Consider the following 19,721-nt stretch of genomic DNA (forward strand, 5'->3'; position numbering starts at 1 on the left):
CAACAATGAACCGATGAAGACATAGGTTTTGTTGGTATGATTAAATGAGTGGTTCTTTTGTGTGATGGGTATCTGTGAGAGGGGTATAGTGATCCTTTGCAACCTTTAAAGGGGTTTGTAAGTCCCAACAAGTAAAGATTAACTATTCTTCATTGACTGTCCTAAAGACTTGACTGTCATAGTCCTAATGATCAATCATGTGCATACTACAAACCGTGACCATCTAGAAGTCTTTTATTATTCTAAGGCTAGTAAAAAAGGTGTGACAACCTTTGGTAATGTCTTTTCAACCAATCCTAATGGTTTAGGACTCTAAGAATATTGTGTTGTGCTTCTAGTCCATCAAATAGACAATCCTAATTACAAGGGACTTATTGGAATCAAGCATGAGTAAGTAGAAACCTTTGAGACTACAAAATTGGTTTTGTTACATTGTCTCATATCCAAAAACCAGTATGTTCAACCCGTCCAACTTGTTGTCCAAAGTCCAATGAATGCCCAAGTTCTTGTGTAAGGGTTCAATACTTGTAGTGGTCTATAATGGAGACTAGTAGGTATGCCCAAGTGAGTTGTTGCGAATGTTGATTTGAGAAGCCAAATATGTTGAGTTTGCCATTTTGATTTGAACCCCTGCCTCTGCATCAGGTTCCATACTTGAGATAATACTTATCATTATGGCACTTCCATTAACTATTTAGCATATATCCTTTTCAAGAAACACATTCATTTTCATTTCCATTAGCTACTATTGATGTGGGAACACCAACACAAGGTTTGACTTAGGCAAGCCCCTGTATAGTACAACCTTTCTTCTTTATTTTTTAAAGGTGCAAGTTTTGATTTGACAACAAAATTAGTACAAGATTGTAGAGCAAACCATCATAGGTTGCAACAACTTTTGAACAAGCAAAAACAGCTAGACGAAGGTTCCTAACACTTGTTTACAACTATTTTTTGCTATATTTTTGGGAGATAGACCAACTAGACCTTATGATTGTCATTGTTCTCTTTTTTATCAGTTACGAGCACTTGAGGCTACGATGCCTAACACCCATGTCCATCACTTTCAGCTCCATTTTTAGATCCAAGTTACTTTCTACATTTCATTTGTAGATTTGTCTTACTATATTTTCTTTCTATTTTGTAATTTCTTTTTACTGCTAAAAATAATTATCTTTATATAATTAACATGGGATCACATAACAATCTCAATACCATTGCAACAAAAAGGAACATAAACCCAAGCTTTTAGCTCACTTATCAGGACTATAGCTGAACCTATTTATGTTCCTAATTGTTATGCATGGGCAATTTATAGCTTATTTTGCATCGATACACAAGCATCTCATTTTCACACCCATACATTTAATCATATAAATCTATATCTAAAGCACTACCATAAATATGCATAACTACATACATGATAAATATACAAATGTATGTATATGCATACACATGTAACTACATATATGAAAACATGTCGCATAAAACAACATAGCTATGTCAAAATACCTCATCAATAAAATGAATACACACTGATAATTACAAATAATTTTGTAAGCGTTAAAGAATAAATTATGTAATTTTACTTCGAACCTCAAAATATATAACAATTATAATATTTTAAACAATATTAGATCCCTCATCATACTTTAACATCACAACCGTTAATCTAACACTAAATATAACTTAATTCAATCCCATCACTATTATGTAAATTAGTATTATATTAATCATCTAATTAAATATAATAGAAAAATTTAATATTCTTACTCATTTTAAACAAACATAAAAGTTTCCTAATGACATCTAACCCCAAGCACACATCATAAAGTAAACCTAAAAACACTATGTTGACATTGTATAATCATAATTAAAATGTGATGTAATGAAAGCAATGCATAATATTATGCCACAAGAACACGGTTCTCTTTCTTATTAAGAAAGAACACAATCTAGATAAATGACCAATTGATTTCTTAATCACATTTAATTTGATTAATCAATCACAAAGAGAAAATTTGTAGTCATCTTGGTCAATCTAGCAACGTAGATTTCACAATATTTGGTTGATTGTTGTTGAGTTTAAGCTCACCCACTTGGCTTGGTGTATTCTTTCTCAAGGCTTTCCTATGGGGTCTCGTCTCTAACACATGGTGTTCAAGACCCTTGCTACCCATTATGTGGGGAACCAAAGTTGTTTAAACATCTCTTATGTTTCTATCATAGTGCCCAATACCCTTGGATTTGGATTCATTATTTTTTTCATACATCTTTTCAAACGCTAAAATATATAATAAAAAAAAAAAAGTAGGGCCCAACAACTTTCCAGATCAAAAGTTATGGTATCTAAAAGTTAGATTATCCACACAAAAAATGTGAAAAAATATAAGACATAAAAGAATTGTAAGAGGTAGTCATACTTTTTGACCAACTTATGACACATGTTTTGACGTGTCATAAAGCATCTTTGAACAAAGATAATGAAGACAAAATGAGACATCCAAGTTGGTGAGCTGATTATGATGTACTTATGGCAAATGGAATGTGTTGGGACAATATCTAATAATCACTCTTAGCTATAATTATGTCAAATAATTTTAAAAAATATTTAATCTAGAAAAAAGAGGTTGCACACTAAACATTGTTTTATTTAATTGAAAAAAGCATAAATATTTGTGTACTCAGCATTTCACTCTTGAATCTTAACCATTTTTTTTCAAACCTTTAGTAGTTTACAAACTAAATTTAAAATACTATAATTCATGTTCTTATTATATCTTCAAATTTTGAATATACACATCTTGAATTACTCATCCGAGTTCAAATATAACTAATTTCAAAAAATGTGTCGACTTTTCAAATTCAGACTATAAGATCTTTGAATATTAGGCTTAAATAAATCAAGAAATTACCTCCATTTTATTCTAGTTCGATCACACACCTCTGATTTTAATCTTAGAACATATCATTTAGATCATGTTTATTTAGTGTTGAACCTACTTTGCAGCCTTAACCTTTGTGCTTTAGTTTAAAAAATAATAATAAACTTTGATATCTAAATACAATGGTGTTTCGAAGCACCATTAGTACTTGCTATACTAGAAAAGGGAAGTTAACAAACTTCCCTCCCTAAGACTTGGTCAACCATTCAATTAATTGCAAAATTTTGAAAAAAATTATAAACTGCCCAACAAAATACAAATACTTGCATTTGTCCTTGTTATCTCAATTATTGATGCATTGCTCTTTGTATCTAGCTCCCATTATTATTTTGTTTCAATGCCTTTTTTCCTTTTTTCAACATAATTTAATGTGTGCCACTGAAATTTAGCTTTCTATAGATCGGTACTTATAATAATGAGACAAAGAACACTTCAGACATGAAAAATCTACCTCAACAACATATTTACCATAAAGAGTGCCAAACATATAATTCCAATGGAGATCATGATTGCTAAATCAAGCTCACCACCTACAATAAATATTTCAATCAAAGAGGATGCCATTTGTTCATTTTCAAGTAGTTGGGTCAGTAAATTTGATTTATTATTTCAAGCTCACCACCTACTAAAAAATATTTCAATCAAAGAGATGTCATTTGGCCGAAAAGTAGATTTAAAAGATCATTTCTACTAGCTGAAATGTTTCCAACTAGTATAAAAACCTCTGTAACTTTTCTCCCATTTGTCACCACAGAAACCAAAAACAAATCCACACAAATAATCATCAAAACACGTTAGAAATGGTTAGTTGTGCAAAAAGATCTCCAAATCCTAACTTTTGAATGAATGTTGTCCGTTTAAAACAAAAAAAAATCATATTAAATATATGCAAATCACTATTCTTTTAACCCTTTAATGAGAGGAAAAAAGATGAATGGGTTTTTTCCTCAACCTGAATAAAAGAAAACAAAATATTAGAGACAAGTGTGTCCTCAAACTGAATAAAAGGCATCGAAAATTTAATAAGTGTAGGATTATCTATTAACATTTTATCATGTATACACTATATTTTCTAGAGTTCTATGGATGTAAGATTTTAATTACTCTGCTGTCTACAGTCAACCTTTATCATGCATATGCCATTAAGGGCATAGAGCCATGGTTGAAGCACATCATTGTTTTAACAACCACTCAGGTTAAAATCTCTGCTGGGCTGGTGCACTTGAGGAGTTTGTGCCCCTGCTGGACAGTTATGCTCACAAGTTTGAATCTTGTCACTCTCAAGGATGGGCCCCACATGTGTGATCCCACCATTGCTGGGCTCAGATAATGCTCAGACTGAGGCCAGGGGTCTGTTGACACCCTCAATGTAAGGATTTAAAAAACACATTTATCATGTATACACTACATTTTCTATAGTTCTATATATTTAGAATTTGATTGTAATTTAATAATTAAAAAATTATGAAATCATTCAACACTCATTTTCAAAATACTACAAAAATTAGCCTCCAAAGAATGTCGCCAATAAGTGAAATTTCTAATGTCATTTGCTTTCCATTTTAATGCTCGTGTGAACACAGAGAGTAGAATCAACGACATACTTAATCCATTGGATTTGGAAAGTTATAATCCATCATCTGAACTTATTATTTACACACTTGTTTTATTAAGATTGAAAACCGTACATCTCTAAAATAAATGCAACATCTTGGTCATAGAAGCAAATACTCCAAACTAACTTGCTTTCAAATACAATATACTTCAAATCAGTTCAAAGGGTAAGAAAATAGATCATTGCATGCATTAATTCTTAAAACATGTAACCATACTTGTGAATTTGACATTGTATCATAAAGATTGACAACCATACATATTGATGAAATAGAATGATTCTCTTAGGCATATGCTATATTAATATCTAAGTACACAAACAAAAACATGTGAATCTAAGGATACTCATTTCAAAATTTTATATATTACCACACAAAAACACATATCTAAATTAACTTGACGTTTTGATGTACAATTGATCCACTCAACTCACCCATCTATCATTCAAAGATTTTGTTCGATATCTTTCCACATCTGCTCGATTCCATCCATATGAGCCATCCCCACCACAGCAACTACCTTCCCTTTACATTTCCTGAGGTTCTCAAACATCATTTGGTCCCTTTGAGTTAAAATCACCCTCACCTACAAATGCCCAAAAGCATGAGATAAAAAATCAATATATAATACAAATTTTTCCGATTGCCAAACTGTCAAAAGTACACACAACAATACCTTCACTAAGTTGAGCAAACTCTATACTCAATTTTGTTTACTTTGTAGCACATTAATAGATCTTACAAGACTAAAGATAGAAACCAGTGATGAATTTTCTTCACTGATGCAAAAGAAACAAATGGGATAAAGACCAACAAATGCACACAGTTTGCTACAAATTATTGAGGGCCCACGGAATCAGTACACACATTCCTAGAGATGAATATAGTTCCATGTTGAAAAAATTGCTGTTCACATTAACAAATTGAAGATGATTCTTATAGAGGCCATTCGATATAGAAAGCCACTAATTATGGAATGCAATTCTGTAATAAAAGGAATAAAACCTTCCAAGTTACCAAGAATGCAGAAGAAACACATTATATAGATAATTTAGCAAAAACAATAATAGAAAAATAATTTTAAATACTAAAAATCATTAATCTGAATTTATAAAAACCATATAATTAACCATTTTATTAACTCATCTGAATCAACAAAAACAATATAATCAACCATTTTATCTTTATGGGATTCTAGAGCACTGGGACACCAAATAATATTGTATTCCTGCATTCCACACAGATTTAATGGATGTATTCCCATTTTCAGACGTGCAGCTTCATGGTCTGAGCCTCGAATCAATACTTATGCTAAACCTTTTTCAATACATAGGTCGATATCTTTCTAATTTTTCATGTAGGATAATGTAATCTCCCGTGCTGAATCTTCTTTAATTTTTAATGATTTCCACAATGATCAAATGCATGAAACTTTCACCTTTTGATCAAGAAATCCTGATGTGGACAAGGTGAGAGCATACGGTGAAAGAATATAAATAATATTAAATTATTATACTCGTTAGCGGTGAACTGCACAATTCAATGTATATGAATCAATGATACAATGTTGGTTCTAGCAGCAAACCTTTAACAAAGAAAACAAAATTCAACATCAAACCTAGTGCTATTCTTTCCAAAATTCAATATTCAATAATAATTTTCAATATCAAATTCGGCGGAGAACCACTCAAGTTTTACAATCAATTGCACAAATCTTTTACACTTAGCAATAATAATTAAATCCAATCATTGCAAACTGCCTGTAAATTAATTTAGTATGCTGCTACAGATGTACCTCTAATGTAAAAAGCAAAATAAACTCCAAATCTGCCTCTTACCAGGTAATGTGAACAACTAAACAAATATATGAGAGGATCCTACTATCAATATTGAAGCAATTTTCAAATACTGCAAATTATTTATCAAACTGAAACTGAAATGCATACATGCAAGACTGGTGAATAGAAACTAGATTACTTATGAAATTCAGACTTCCTTATTTCTGCCCACCCTTGACTAATATAGATAATTATTTGATGACCCTAAAGTGTACAGTAGCCACCCAAATACCTCCAGAATTGCCTTAAGCTGAAAAACTTGTGATTCTTGTGGTTAATTTGAAATATCCAAACCTTACATAAGGCTGTGCTAGACATCAAGAACAACAAACCAAAGAGGTGCAGTGTTCAACATAGGCCATATGGCAGCAATTAATAAATATTTCTTTTACCTTCTTATCCAGACACCCTTCTATAATTTGTACAATGTTTTAAACAAATAAAGATATAACTTTTTAAGAATGTATAGTGAATCCAACCATCAAATATTTTTCAAACATGTATGACCGGTCCTTGAAATATCCAAAAAGCTGTTAGACTTTTGATTCCCTATTTCAACTATGTAGAAGTTAATGATCAACCACAGGAGCCAAGAATCATTTGCAAGCAAAACACGTATCATACAAAAGAGATCAAACAAAGATTGTATGTTCTATAACAACTCAAGAATTATGTATTATCACACAAAAGAATTGAAGATACAATTAAAATGAATGAATGAATGAATAGCTGTATAGAAAGCAAGAGATGCCCTAATCCTAAAATCAAAAGAACTAAAGCAATGCAAAGTAGGAGATAAATTAAGCTCAACTACAAGCAATAAAGCTAACTAGAAGTGCCTCTAAGTCAACTCAGACTAAAATAGCATAACACCTAGAAAAAAATAAAGCGCCTAAGTTTAGCTTAAGTAAAAAACCAATTAAAGAACCTAATTAATAAATAATTAGATAATTGTCCTAAAATTACTCCAACACCCACCCCTTAATATTAACTTAGGGATAAGCTAAAGAGGTAATAAGTGAATGCAAAATGCATGTATGAATGAGTCCCCACAACCAGGCTTGATTAGGTATTAATGTACAAACCAATGTAAAGCAATGCAACTCATACCAATGAGGTCTCTCTAAACAAAGAAAAGGAGAAAACCCACATGGGAAAAAACCCCTCTCCAAAAGCAAGAGATGCGATGAAATGAAAAAAGTACTAAGATGGACACAAGATGTCCCCCCCGAGTACTGATTTGGTCATAAAAGTACAATAAATATCCCCGCATAAGAAAGAGAAGAAGAGACCATGTATCCCCCCCATAATGAAGAAGCTCCAATACCGAAAATGAAGGCTCAAGGATGTATGCTGATGGAGATCCAAGAGAAGCAAACTACATTCCTCCCCTTAAGAAGAAACAAATCAAGTGACCAAGGCTGAAAGAACTCCATGAAAGGAGATGGAAGGAATAGTCTCAAAATGTGTGCCACGGAAAACTGCTCAGCTGTCCAACTATCTGAATCAAAAAATGCCAAATCAAATGAAGCAAATCCAAACAACTATGAAGATGCCTGATGAACAATCTTTGTAGGCACTTAAGATGGGATGACAGGAATGCTCAAACTGCCATCAAGGAGGAATGTAATATCCTCAATCATGTCCCCAATCTCTAGAGTGTGTGATGTATCAAACAATGCTGCAATATTTGGTAAGTACTCATCCCACTCTACTAAAACTGGAAGGGAACAATCAACCTGTTGAACTGAACTGAACTTCGAAGAAGTAGGAGGTGGAGGAGGATCAAAATGTCTCAGGAACCAATGTGGATGATTGAAGCACACATAGGTTAAAGTGACCAAATCTCTCCTCAGAATTTTGATCTACTCTTGATGCATGAGAGATAGGATCAGATGTATGCTCAATGGGACCAAAACGAGAGAACTCATACAACTCTGATGCATGATCAACACTGCCTGCTGCAACAAGCTCTCTACCATGCCAATCTATGATGACCACTGAATCAAGGGTGAACTCAACTGCCTTGATTGTCCCACTGTGAGTAATCTAGTAGATGGAAATAAGGTTGGAAGATAATGTAGGGACACAAAGAACATTATTGAATGTGTCACCATCAATCTCAATAGATCCACTCCCATTAACACTCATGTAAGTGTTATTACCCATCAAAATCTATGGAAATGGACGATGCTCAAAAGAAGAGAACATACCCTCTAATGACGCCATATGATGTGAAGCTCCTGAATCAAGAAGCCACCTAGAAGACTGACAATGTGTCGATACAAATAGAGCATGACCCTTCATCTTGTCTTCACCACATGTCATAGATGAATACCCAGAATGTCCAAGTCCTAAAGTAGTGGAAGAAGATGTACTAGATGAAGGTGGCTGAATATTGTGCTTCTATAGAAGATGTGTCAGTTCATCAATCTTCTTTTCATAACACCAGTGTTCATCATGTCTTGGCTTAGTGCAATATGCACACTTCGGCTTATCCTTCTTTGATGATGACCTCTTGGAAGAGGAAGAAGAATTCAAAGATTCATGTGATTATGTGTCCTTGGGCTGCTCATGTGACTTGGAATCCTTGCGTTTATGTTTCTTGCCTTTGCCATGTGAAGCCTTTTGATCTATGGAACTGTTGTGACCTTTTCACACACGCCCAATCGCAAATGGGGACCCCCCTTTTTTTTTTGCTTTTTGGGGTTTTTGCCTCGGCGTCGCAACTACTAATCTCCAACTTTTTTTTATACAATGAGGAGTTAGAGTTTTTTGGCTAGTCATCAAATCAATTATAGAAATCATGATTGAAACAGTGCTTGGACATTGTCAAAGTGCGTAGAGGGCCCAAAGGGCGAAAAATGCAATTGCTTTGAGTCAAATTGGACAACTTTCTATTATTAGAAAGTTTTCTTTTTCCTATTTTTTAGGAAGTTTTGTTTTTGGCACTTTGGGACCGATCCCCGAAATGGCTATTTTTAGGAAGTTTTTCCTATTTTTCGGGAGCCTTGTTTTTTTCTATTTTTGGAAAGGGGATCTAGGGTATGGTGAGTTCTTGTCTCTTTAGAATGAAAGTTTGTACCTCCAAGGTGAAGAAATCAAAGAAAATCATCGAGAAATCCATCAAGTGTTTATGGTAAAGAAAAAGTTTCTAAATGGAGATAGCAATGTCTCAAGCCAATACCAACTCCGCCATGATGGAAATGGCAATGTCTTGTGCCATAGCAAAGTCTGCCAAGGAGGGAGATGGGAATGTCTTGTGCCATGAGGAATTTCGCCCAAGCAAAACATGCAAATGGCATGGCAAAGGCTAAACTCCACCCATGATGGAGAAACATATGCGTAAGACATGTCCAAGTCTTCCGTAATGAAATGGCATAGCAAGGGGTAAACTCTGCCAAGGCTGAAGTAGGAAATGTCTTGCCAAGGTAGCAAATCCACCCAAGCATGATAAGAGAAATGGCTACCAAGGTTAGAAGATAAAGTGGCGTGGAAACACATGAAGTCCGCCAAGGTTGGAGCAAATATATCATGACACATGGTCGAATCTGCCAAGGCTGAAGTAAGAATGTCTAGCCAAGGTAGCAACTCCGCCCAAGGCATGATTGGAAATATCCTAGTAAATGATGAAGTCTACTTGGGAGAAGCACAAATTGTCCTAACAGCACATCAACTCCGCCCATGAAGGAGATGGGAATGTCCTAAGACATAGTAAAGTCCGCCCAAGTTTGAAGTAGAATGGCATAACATATGCCAAAGACCACCATCTTGAAGGTGGAAATAGCATGATACCACATGAGCTCCACCAAGATCATAGAAAGAATGTCTTAACACATAGCAAAGTCCGCCATGGATAAATAGTTGACCAAGTTTGGAAAGTCAAACAAAATTTGCCCAACACTTCGGGAAATTTCTTGAAACACATGAATTTCTAAAAAATTACTTGCCAACACATGGACAAGATGTAGACAAGTTGGCTAGGTGTGAAGTGGTGCCAAGAAACAAAAATATAAACTTTCTTTTGAAATCTTTTGAAGGGATTGAGTTGTCATTTTAAGGAAGACGAGAAGGAGACCAAGTTCAATGTATCCATGAAAGAATATACAAAATGCCAAAAGAGATTGAACTTCTCAACCTTATCTCAAGTTTAACTTGTCATTTTCATTCCCATTCTTTCTCAAGTTTGAAAGTTGAACGAGCTCTCTCTCCCAAGTTCAATGAAGGAAGATTTTCGAAGACAACAAGTGGATTTTTTTGAAGCAAGGAAAAGAATTTCCAGAGTCCTACCCAAGCAAGGAAAAGAATGTTTGAAGTCCTATCCAAGCATGTCATAAAGTGTGCTAAGTCCGACTTGGACTAGGAGAAGTGTGACTAGAGGATTGTCCAGGTTTTTCCTCAAATCCGATCTGCAAGACTTAGGAAATCCTCAAAATTCCCAAGGTCTGATCTGAAATAATGAAAATTCATGAAAATCCCAAACTCCACCCGGCAGATGTTTAAAAATTCATGTTTTCCTTAAGCTTCACCCTGGCAATGAATGTTTTATCTATGCTTTTTCTAAAGTCCGACCTAAGTGTTGGAATTTCCCAAGAGAAAACAAAAAAAACGAATAAAAAAATGGCGAAGTGTCGAGTTTTCCACAACAAAAGAGTCAAATCGGTCTGCATGAACGTGTTACAAAATGAAATTGAATAGCCAAAATTTGGCTAAAGTATGGGAAATACTTCATAGAGAAAATTCCAATTTCCTCCATTGTGGCAAAAGCATAGAGAAATTCTTCTCCAAATTCAAGGCACATGAAAGAATTTCAAGGCATCAAGAAAGAAAAGCCCTCAAACTTGGTGAAAATATAGAAAAAAAATTCGGACTACTTGGAGGATTTTTGTTGGCAATTGACACTCATTTGATTGGTTTCAATATGTTGTCATTGATGGCAACATGTTCCGGCTTTCAAATTTTGGTTTGATTGTTCACCGACAAACACTTCACCGGCAGCCACTTCACCAGCATCGGCACCGGCAAGTATCTTCACCAGTAGGAGAAATTATATGGGTACTGGCATTGCAGGCCAACATGACTTCATCAGGTTGCAAATATTGGAGGCTGACATCATTTGGGAGATCCGGCAATCGGCAATTGATTTTGATATTTATGTATATATGTAATTGAGCCGACATGTATATTCATTTTTATAATTATCTATGTAAGCCGACATAAGGCATGAAGGATTGTAAGGGTATATAGGTCAGTTGATTAGATCATTTTGTGATATGAGAGATATGTGAGATTTGAGATATATGAGAGTGATATTTGTAATGCGAGGAATGTTAATTATGTAAGAGGTTATTCCGATAAGGGTTTAGGAATTTAGAACCGGAACAGACAGAGCTTGAACCTAAACTCTATCAGGCATAGCAAATGCAATAAATGAATTCAGTTTTATGTTTTCTTATTCAAAGTCACTGTAGTCAGTGAGACTCCTCTGTGATGAGCAATGTGCTCTAGGCTGTAAACCTTCGTGCATGTGCAGGCCCCCATATTTTGTAATATCTTTTCATATGGCCAGTGGATTGATATTGTGGGTCACAAATCCCACCGTGGTTTTTCCTCTTTGAGGTTTTCCACGTATAATTCTCTGTTATGGTATTCATTTGTGTGATTGGCTTATTGATTGCTCTACTTCTTTCATTTATATATGTACCGGTTTACCGGTTGGTGAATGCATGTTTTAATAATGTTAAAATTGATCATTCTGGTAGAACACTGATTCACCCCCCCCCACACCTCTCTCAATGTTCTTGGATTCCAATAATTGGTATCAGAGCCTTGTGCCTTGGAGGAAGTTTAACAGCTTGAGGAAGATCCTGAATCCGAAATCCATGGATATGAGTTTGGAGAAGCAACTTGAGGTAGCACTTGAAGATTATGATGCTGAAAGGATGAAGAACTTGAAGTTGAAAGATGAATTGAATTCTGCTCAAGAATTCATTGTAATGTTCCTTGACTGTACGGTGAACTGGCAGAGGAAGGTCGTACGGTGGATAGACTGTATGGTGGTAAGAAGAGGGGGGGTCGTACAGTGTGAAGACCGCACGGTGGAGTGAGGGGTCGTACGGTGGGTGAAACAAGCCGTACGGGGGTGCCAAGCGGGCCGTACGGTGGGACGAAGGCAAGTCGTACTGTGAAGGGGGTGTACGGTGGTATGTTGCCTTGACCGTACAGTGAGTGTTTGGGGTGTATGGTGGTATGTTTGCTTTGACCGTACGGTTGATGTTCGGTCGTACAATGAGTGAATGTGGTCGTGCAGGCTGGGTTTACGGTAGTGGCCGTACAGTGAGTGAATATTCGCCAGGTTCTGCCTCGAGCCCTCCAAACGCTCAGGTCGTACAAAGAAATGAAATTATTATTCCAGACATGAGACTTAGATGAAGATTCGCACATGCAAAGAGAAATTATATTGATAATGATCGCACAACAAATTACACAGACCCGGAACAGAAGCAGACTAGGGTGAGAACTCCCACCGAAACTGCGGATGCCAAGTAGGGAGGATCTCTCACCTCCGAAATGGCAGACAAGCTGAACTCCAACTGGAATTTGCACAAACAAGAGAAAATACCAAAATTCATACCTACCTGTGACAAAGACTAACTTGGCCATATATATGGGCTCCGGGAAATTTCCCGAAGGGTTACAAACGGGTCGACACATCCAACTAAGACTTACCTAATCTAAATAAATAAAAGGGCCCAAAAGATTTATTATTAAGTTTGGGGCCTTACAATAAAGTAATTAAATTTATTATTTAATTATATTGGGGACATTACATTCATTCTTATCCTACAAGAGAGGTTGTCATCTGTTCAAGCTAGGAGGGAGGAACTTCTGCAAAATCAAGATAATGATGAGAAAGATGCCCTTAATGAAAGATGTCAAAAGCTGAGTCAGGAGAACATGGTCATAAGGAATGAAATGCAAGCCCTAACTATGAGGATGTCAAAGGAGATTAAAGACCAGAAGATGAATGAAGAAAATCTTGGGAGATCCCTGAAAGATAGATCTGAAGAATGCATCTGGTTGGTTCATGAAAATGATATGTTGAGAACTGATTTAGTACAATCCCAAAGTAATGAACAAGAACTTGAGAGACAAATGATAATTTTGAGGGATGATATGACTGTTGCAAGTGAGTACAAGGACAAATTCAAGGTTAGTTCAACACAGCTTGATGAATTATTGAAAAGTCAAAGACAGAATGGAGATTCCAGTGGACTTGGATTTGAACAAGGTCAGAGCTCTGGTACTGCAAATGAAGATCAAAACTAGAAGGCACCGGTAAGGCAGCTTAATGCTTACAAATTTAATGGTAGATGCTTTATTTGTAATAAATTTGGTCACATGGCTAGGCAATGTAGAAATAGAGCAAATCAGAACTATAATTCTGCTCCCGGTCAATGTTCTAAATTCAATAAGTATGGTCATAAAACAGAAGATTGCAGAATGAATGTTAAATGTTATGCATGTGGAAAATTCGAACATATGGCTAATTAGTGCAGGTCAAGCAATTATACTGGTTTTAGCAAAGCAATTCAAAAGAACAATGTTACATGATATGCATGCAACCAGGTTGGACACATAGCTAAGTTTTGTAGAAGCAGAAATCCACTGGTTAACAATGATGGATCAAATGATAAAGGGGAAAGAGAAGGTCAATGAAATCAAGCAAGATCATATAAAGAAATGGGTCAGGAAGTCAGATGATCAATCAGCAGATGTAAATGCTCCGGTTACTCAATTGGAAGAGGAGGTTGCTCCTGCACCGACAGGAAGCTCATTCGGTAATTGAGGCAGATGCCTTAGGGGTAGACAAAATTCATGATAATATTGCTTAAGCCCTAGGAAGAGGTTCTGGAAGATGTTCCAGACATTGGAAATGCTTATCCGGCATAGAGATGTTTGACCAAGATCCAGTATCTTTCACCGGAAGTCATTCATATCAATGACGGATTAGGGTTTCTTGGAGGTTAAAAGGTTGAATCCACTTCATTTCTAATCACCTTGCATTCAAAGCGATTCATAGTGAGTCTAAGGCGATTAAGTGCGATCTGATATCTTCTTCAACGATCGGAAGAGTTCTTTAGGGTTTCACCGACAACTAATTCTCAGGTACTTATCGATATTATCTTTCATCATGGAAGCGAGATCATCCTCTACACCTACTTTTATTGCAAATCCTACTATTGTTGAGGTAAAGGATCGTCCTAGGCCAATTTTCAAATGATGTCCGCATATTGCCATCTTGGATGATGCAACTGGCGCTTTTTCCCGTGTGCCGAAAGGAGTTGTATATGTGGAAGATGTCAGAGCATACATTCACTGCCACATTGAGGATTTTGGTACCAGTGATATTAAAAGCATGTATATGAGCGAGTTAAAGGGAGACTCCGAAAAGATCAAGCCCAAGTACAAACACCTTGAGGATCTAGGGTTTACTAGCATTATGGATATTCTTGAATTTGAGGATGAGATTGTCAGATATGTTTTGAGCAGAGTGCATGGAGAATTCATCTGGTTGGACAGACCTTACAAGATCTCGAAGGAGGCCATCAAGGCCATCACCGGTTTGTCGCAGATTGATCAACCTCCGAAGAAGAAGATTTCTAATGATCAGGTTAACAAGCTCACCAGCGCAACTTCGGACCGGCGGTCGATGAGGGTTAGCACCATCACAGATAGAGACATCAGATTCGGTAGCATGATTATTGGATACAAGGTAACTCAATCCAATCGTCTTAACTCTGTTTCTAGCTCCTGCATTTATGCAGCACATAAGATCATGAGGGAAAATGAGAAGTTAGATCTTTGTGGATGGATGTTAGATGAGTTGTTAATTAACCTTGGGAAGATCAAAGGAGAGAAGAAGGGAACATTCTGGTATGGAAATCTTATTGTCTGTTTGATGCTATTTTTCATTAATGTGACTCCCGGTTTTGGGAAGAGATAGTGGACATTTGATATCCCAGTAGGAAGGCAACTGAAACAATCTATTGCTACATTGGGTAGTCAGCGAGATAATAAGGTATGGGGTTACTTCAAGGCATTCGAAAAGGCTATAAAAATCTAGAGAGAGGGTTCCAAATCAAATTGTTGAGAAATACTCAACCGAGATATGCTTCATTGTTAAAAAGGATGAAACCTTGATGGAAGCAATCAAACCCCGGAAGATATGGATTGAAGAGATGGGTTATGAAATTGATGCACAGAATTTGGATGCTTATTGAAAGATGTTAATTGATGCACCTATTGATGAAGCTAAGAAATCCTTTGGTACTGCAGAATAGAAGAAACAAGAGGTTCAAACTGAGTGTAACAGGAAGAAGAGGGAGAAACAGCAACGCAAGGCAAGCAAGTTTGTTGAACAAGTATCTCAGAACATCAAAGCATTAATGGATGTTGTTCTAGAAAAAGGAAGGAAGAGAAAAGAGCCTGCAATTTTTATTGAGTCTATTCTATCAGACTCTGGAACTAAGGATAACACACCCTTAGCATTCAAGAGGGTATTGAGGAAGAAAGGTGAAGAGACTAAGGAGGAAGCAAGGAAGCAACCAGTTAGGAAGGTTACAATCAAGGTACTGGCACAGAAAAGAGCTCCAAAGGAAACACCTTCTGCTCCATCCGGTACTGGAAGAAGAAAGATGGATGACACAGACCTGGCAATGGTATCCGGTAATGTAAGTATTATTCCACCTAAAACTTGTGCAGAATTGGTAGATGAAATAACTAAGGATGGTATGTTGAAAAATGTACAATTTTATTATGAGCATTTAGATGATGATGAGCAAAGAGAAGTTGACGAAGCAGTTTTGTTGTATTTGGATATATATAAGAAAGCTTTGTTGGAAATTGAGAAGCAAATATCGGCACAGCTATATGACAATTTAGATGCTAGAAGATTATCAGCTATGGAGGAGGATAAGCGAATAAAGATTCATGAGTTGTTAACTAGCCGTGGATCCATTACTCCAGAGGAGTTGGATAGGACACTTGAGGTTGCAGACAGAAAAATCTTTCAAAGTAAGCACAGGATAGTTAGTCTTATGTTAGGAAGGGTTAATGAGATAATCAAGGAGACCCACAAGGCATGGGTTCAATTATTTGCTACAAACCCTGGTTTCTACACTTTACCAAAGGCTAAAATTGACACTACAGACATCCCAGTTGAAGGGAAAGGTAAAGGTATAGTGGGTACCTCATCTACAATTTTGAAGGATATTAAGATATTGGATATTGAGCCCCCGGTAGAATCTAATGTATAGGACACAGAAGTGATACACAGAAGTGATACCGGCAAATGTTGAGATATCAGCAAATTCAAAAAGTGTACAGGTTACAAATGTTGAGGACAATAATCCTCCGAATCAGATTGTACAGGTTGAGAACACAGTTCATAAGGAGGAACCAACAGTAACTGATACTGCACCAAGTGGCGAAGCCATTAGTGCAAAAGAGAAAGCTATAAAAGTTTATAAACCATCAAAGGAGAAGAAAGAGGAATCCGTCAGGGAATCGGTAGTGAGCGCATCATTGTTGTCAATTGACACCTCACAGGTAGAACAGAAAAGCTTAACTGAGATGAGTTCTACTGAGCTCATGATGATGGTTGCACAGAAGATGATGAAGGAAGGATCTATGGACAAAGGAGTTATTGATCAATCAATCCCAATTTTGCATAGACTTGTCTCGGACTACAAATTTGACAAAGGAGCAAGCCCATCCGGCAAGCTTAAAGTAATCACAGAGCACAATTCTAAGGCCTTTCAATCTTTACTACATATATCAAACCAACAGGCACTGGAGAGGTTTACACAAGCCAGGAGAGCAACATTTGATCAGATGATTGAGTCAGAGAAGGAGATTAATAATAAGCTGAAGTTGATTGATAATGCCTTAAGGCAATGTACTAATATTTATAGAGTATGTTGTAACACAGGTTTACTTACAGCAGATTTAGATAAAAGGATTAGGGATACTCGGGAGAAGATTGTAGGTATAGTCAATTCTTTTGATGGTTCAAATTCTTTGACTACATCTATTGATGGTCAGATTTTGGTATTGGAAGCTCAAGTTTCAGCTCTTGAGAGGGATAAAGATAAAATCATGAGAAGAGCTAGAAGTCTCAAAGGATTGGTGAGTCCCCGGTTGGACTCATTAAGTGTACATAAGGAGTGTATTGTTATGGTTGGTAAGCCCACACTAGCAGAACTTAAGGATAAAGAGTCATATGCTCACATGCTTAATGGACTTCTATCTGTTTCTAGCACATTCAAATCAGGTTGGGATACCTATCTAGAACTTTTGGAGAAAGTGTTGATGTGTATTTTGTACACAACCAAACACAGAATAAAATACCCAAAGGTATCTTACCCTCTCTTGAATAAGGCCTCTGAATGCTGAAGATGTCACGAAAAGGATCAATCGGGATGACTTCAAGGTTCTTCGTTGCAGGATCTCTACGTGTGGATAAGCACCAGTGGTCGTTGTATATGCTATTTCTTCAAGGGGCCTTACGTACTTTCAGAGAAAGCTTGTCTGTGTTACTCTTTTTCCGACTGCAGGAACAAGATTTTCCTAACACTAACAGATTTTCAAAAAAAAATGTCAAAAGGATAAGGGTTTCAAGGAAGGAATGCCAATCTAATCCTAAGAATGACTCAATGAAGGCTAGACTTGGTAAGATTCTACCAATTTCAGTGTCGCCAAGAAATTACAACTCTACTGGAATTGATGCGATCTTCTAAGGTGATTCAGTAACTTTCAAATCATTAAGGATATAGATACTATCATAGAGATACATATCAATACTTCCAAAAATGATTGAATTTTTAAAGCAATCTCAATATTTCCAATTGACCACACAAGGCGTCCTTACAATCAGTAAGAAGCTAGTGGTTTGGAACGTGAATCTCACCAAAGATCAAGCACAACACTTAGTCCTTCAAACTTAAACTTAAATACTACTTCAACTGAGAGTGATTCAAGAAAATAAACAATCATGAAGATAGCTACAAGTAGACAACAATTGTTCAAAATTCTTTCTTCACTACTCAAGCTTGCTACACAATTACTTTTTCTCTCTAAGCTCTCTCTCCTTTTTTCTAACTTCTAACTCTCTAAATGAAAATGAGTGAGGGTATATATAGCATCCTCAAATACAATGAATGGCCCAAATCGAAAGAAGATCAACGGCTGAGATTTTGACACCTAAACCCTAATTAGGGTTTGTTACAAAAAGGTCCCCATTTAGATAAACATCATTAAATGCATAGCCAATTATTTATTGGCACAAATATCGAGGAAACATAGACCAATAGGAATTAAGCTGCCACATCATCCTATAACAGCTTTTCATCTAGAATTTTGTTCCCTTTCCTATGCTCTTCCTTAGCATATTCAATGAATCTAGATACAGCTCTCTCGATCTCAGCAATGGGAATCTCAGGAAGATTCTTCATTCGTTCTTCCAAGTGAAGGACTTGATCAAAAGCAGTGAGAAGAGTTGTCTACCATCCCAGTTCAAGTTCTTTGGTCTACTCAATCAAGAACATAGCAGTGTACATCTGATCTCGTTGCTTATCTGTGATGATGTTCTCCTCTTTGCAAAAAATAACCTTGACTCTCTCCTCCAACTCTTGGATGTCCACATCTGTCTCAATCTCGATCCGCCTGCCAAGAATGGTACATAACACTTCAAACACCTTGTCTTGAATTGGATGAATGATACCTTCAACTTGACTGCATCTAGTGTTGATGTCTTCAAAAAGGACCTCTTTCATCTGGAGCAGAGTTGACCACTGTAGGAGATTATGGGTTCCTCCATCCATTATCTTTTCTTGTGCCAGAATCCGTCTTGGTGTTTGTCTTATCACTTGTAAGACAGGAATGATAACATCTCTAGTGTGAGTGAATGCAGCTACAGTTATCATTAGATTATGGATAATCTCAAGGACCTGGATAGCTCGATGAACTGTCTTCATCATTCTTGTTGCAAATTCAACGGCTACCGTGTGGGATTTATCAATCCAAGAGCTCATAAGCTGAACCAAACTCTTTACCCTTTCTGCCTCGCATACTGATTCAAGAGGGAGTGCCTGTAAAGGGGATACTGCTGGATCCTGACGTCTCAAGGGCTGATTGAGATGACTAAAATAGCTTCTCCAAGCACTGACCTCTCTCTCAAGCTTCTTATTTTTTTCCATTTCTTCTTTAAGTTTGTCTTTAAGTGCTTCAAATGAATCGGTTGCTTCTTCCATTGCTTGTTCGGA

At 36.4% G+C, this 19,721-nt stretch overlaps 1 protein-coding gene across 4 annotated transcripts in view; it reads right to left on the bottom strand.

The window, feature by feature from the left end:
• Window positions 1–3,897: 3,897 nt before the first annotated feature.
• The window catches only part of LOC131061159 (uncharacterized), a 128,243-nt gene continuing 112,419 nt past the window's right edge, over window positions 3,898–19,721 (bottom strand). For 2 of the 4 annotated variants that reach the window (XM_059219728.1, XM_059219730.1), the window contains exon 5: window positions 4,728–5,144. In XM_059219728.1, coding sequence (XP_059075711.1) covers window positions 5,004–5,144 — 141 coding nt within the window. In that variant the 3' untranslated portion in view covers window positions 4,728–5,003. Of the gene's footprint in view, window positions 4,298–4,727; window positions 5,145–19,721 lie in introns of those variants that run through there. The other 2 variants (XM_059219729.1, XR_009372284.1) reach the window with 2 other exon arrangements.

Source organism: Cryptomeria japonica, chromosome 4 (genome assembly GCF_030272615.1).
Source record: "Cryptomeria japonica chromosome 4, Sugi_1.0, whole genome shotgun sequence".
Classification (NCBI taxonomy): domain Eukaryota; kingdom Viridiplantae; phylum Streptophyta; class Pinopsida; order Cupressales; family Cupressaceae; genus Cryptomeria; species Cryptomeria japonica.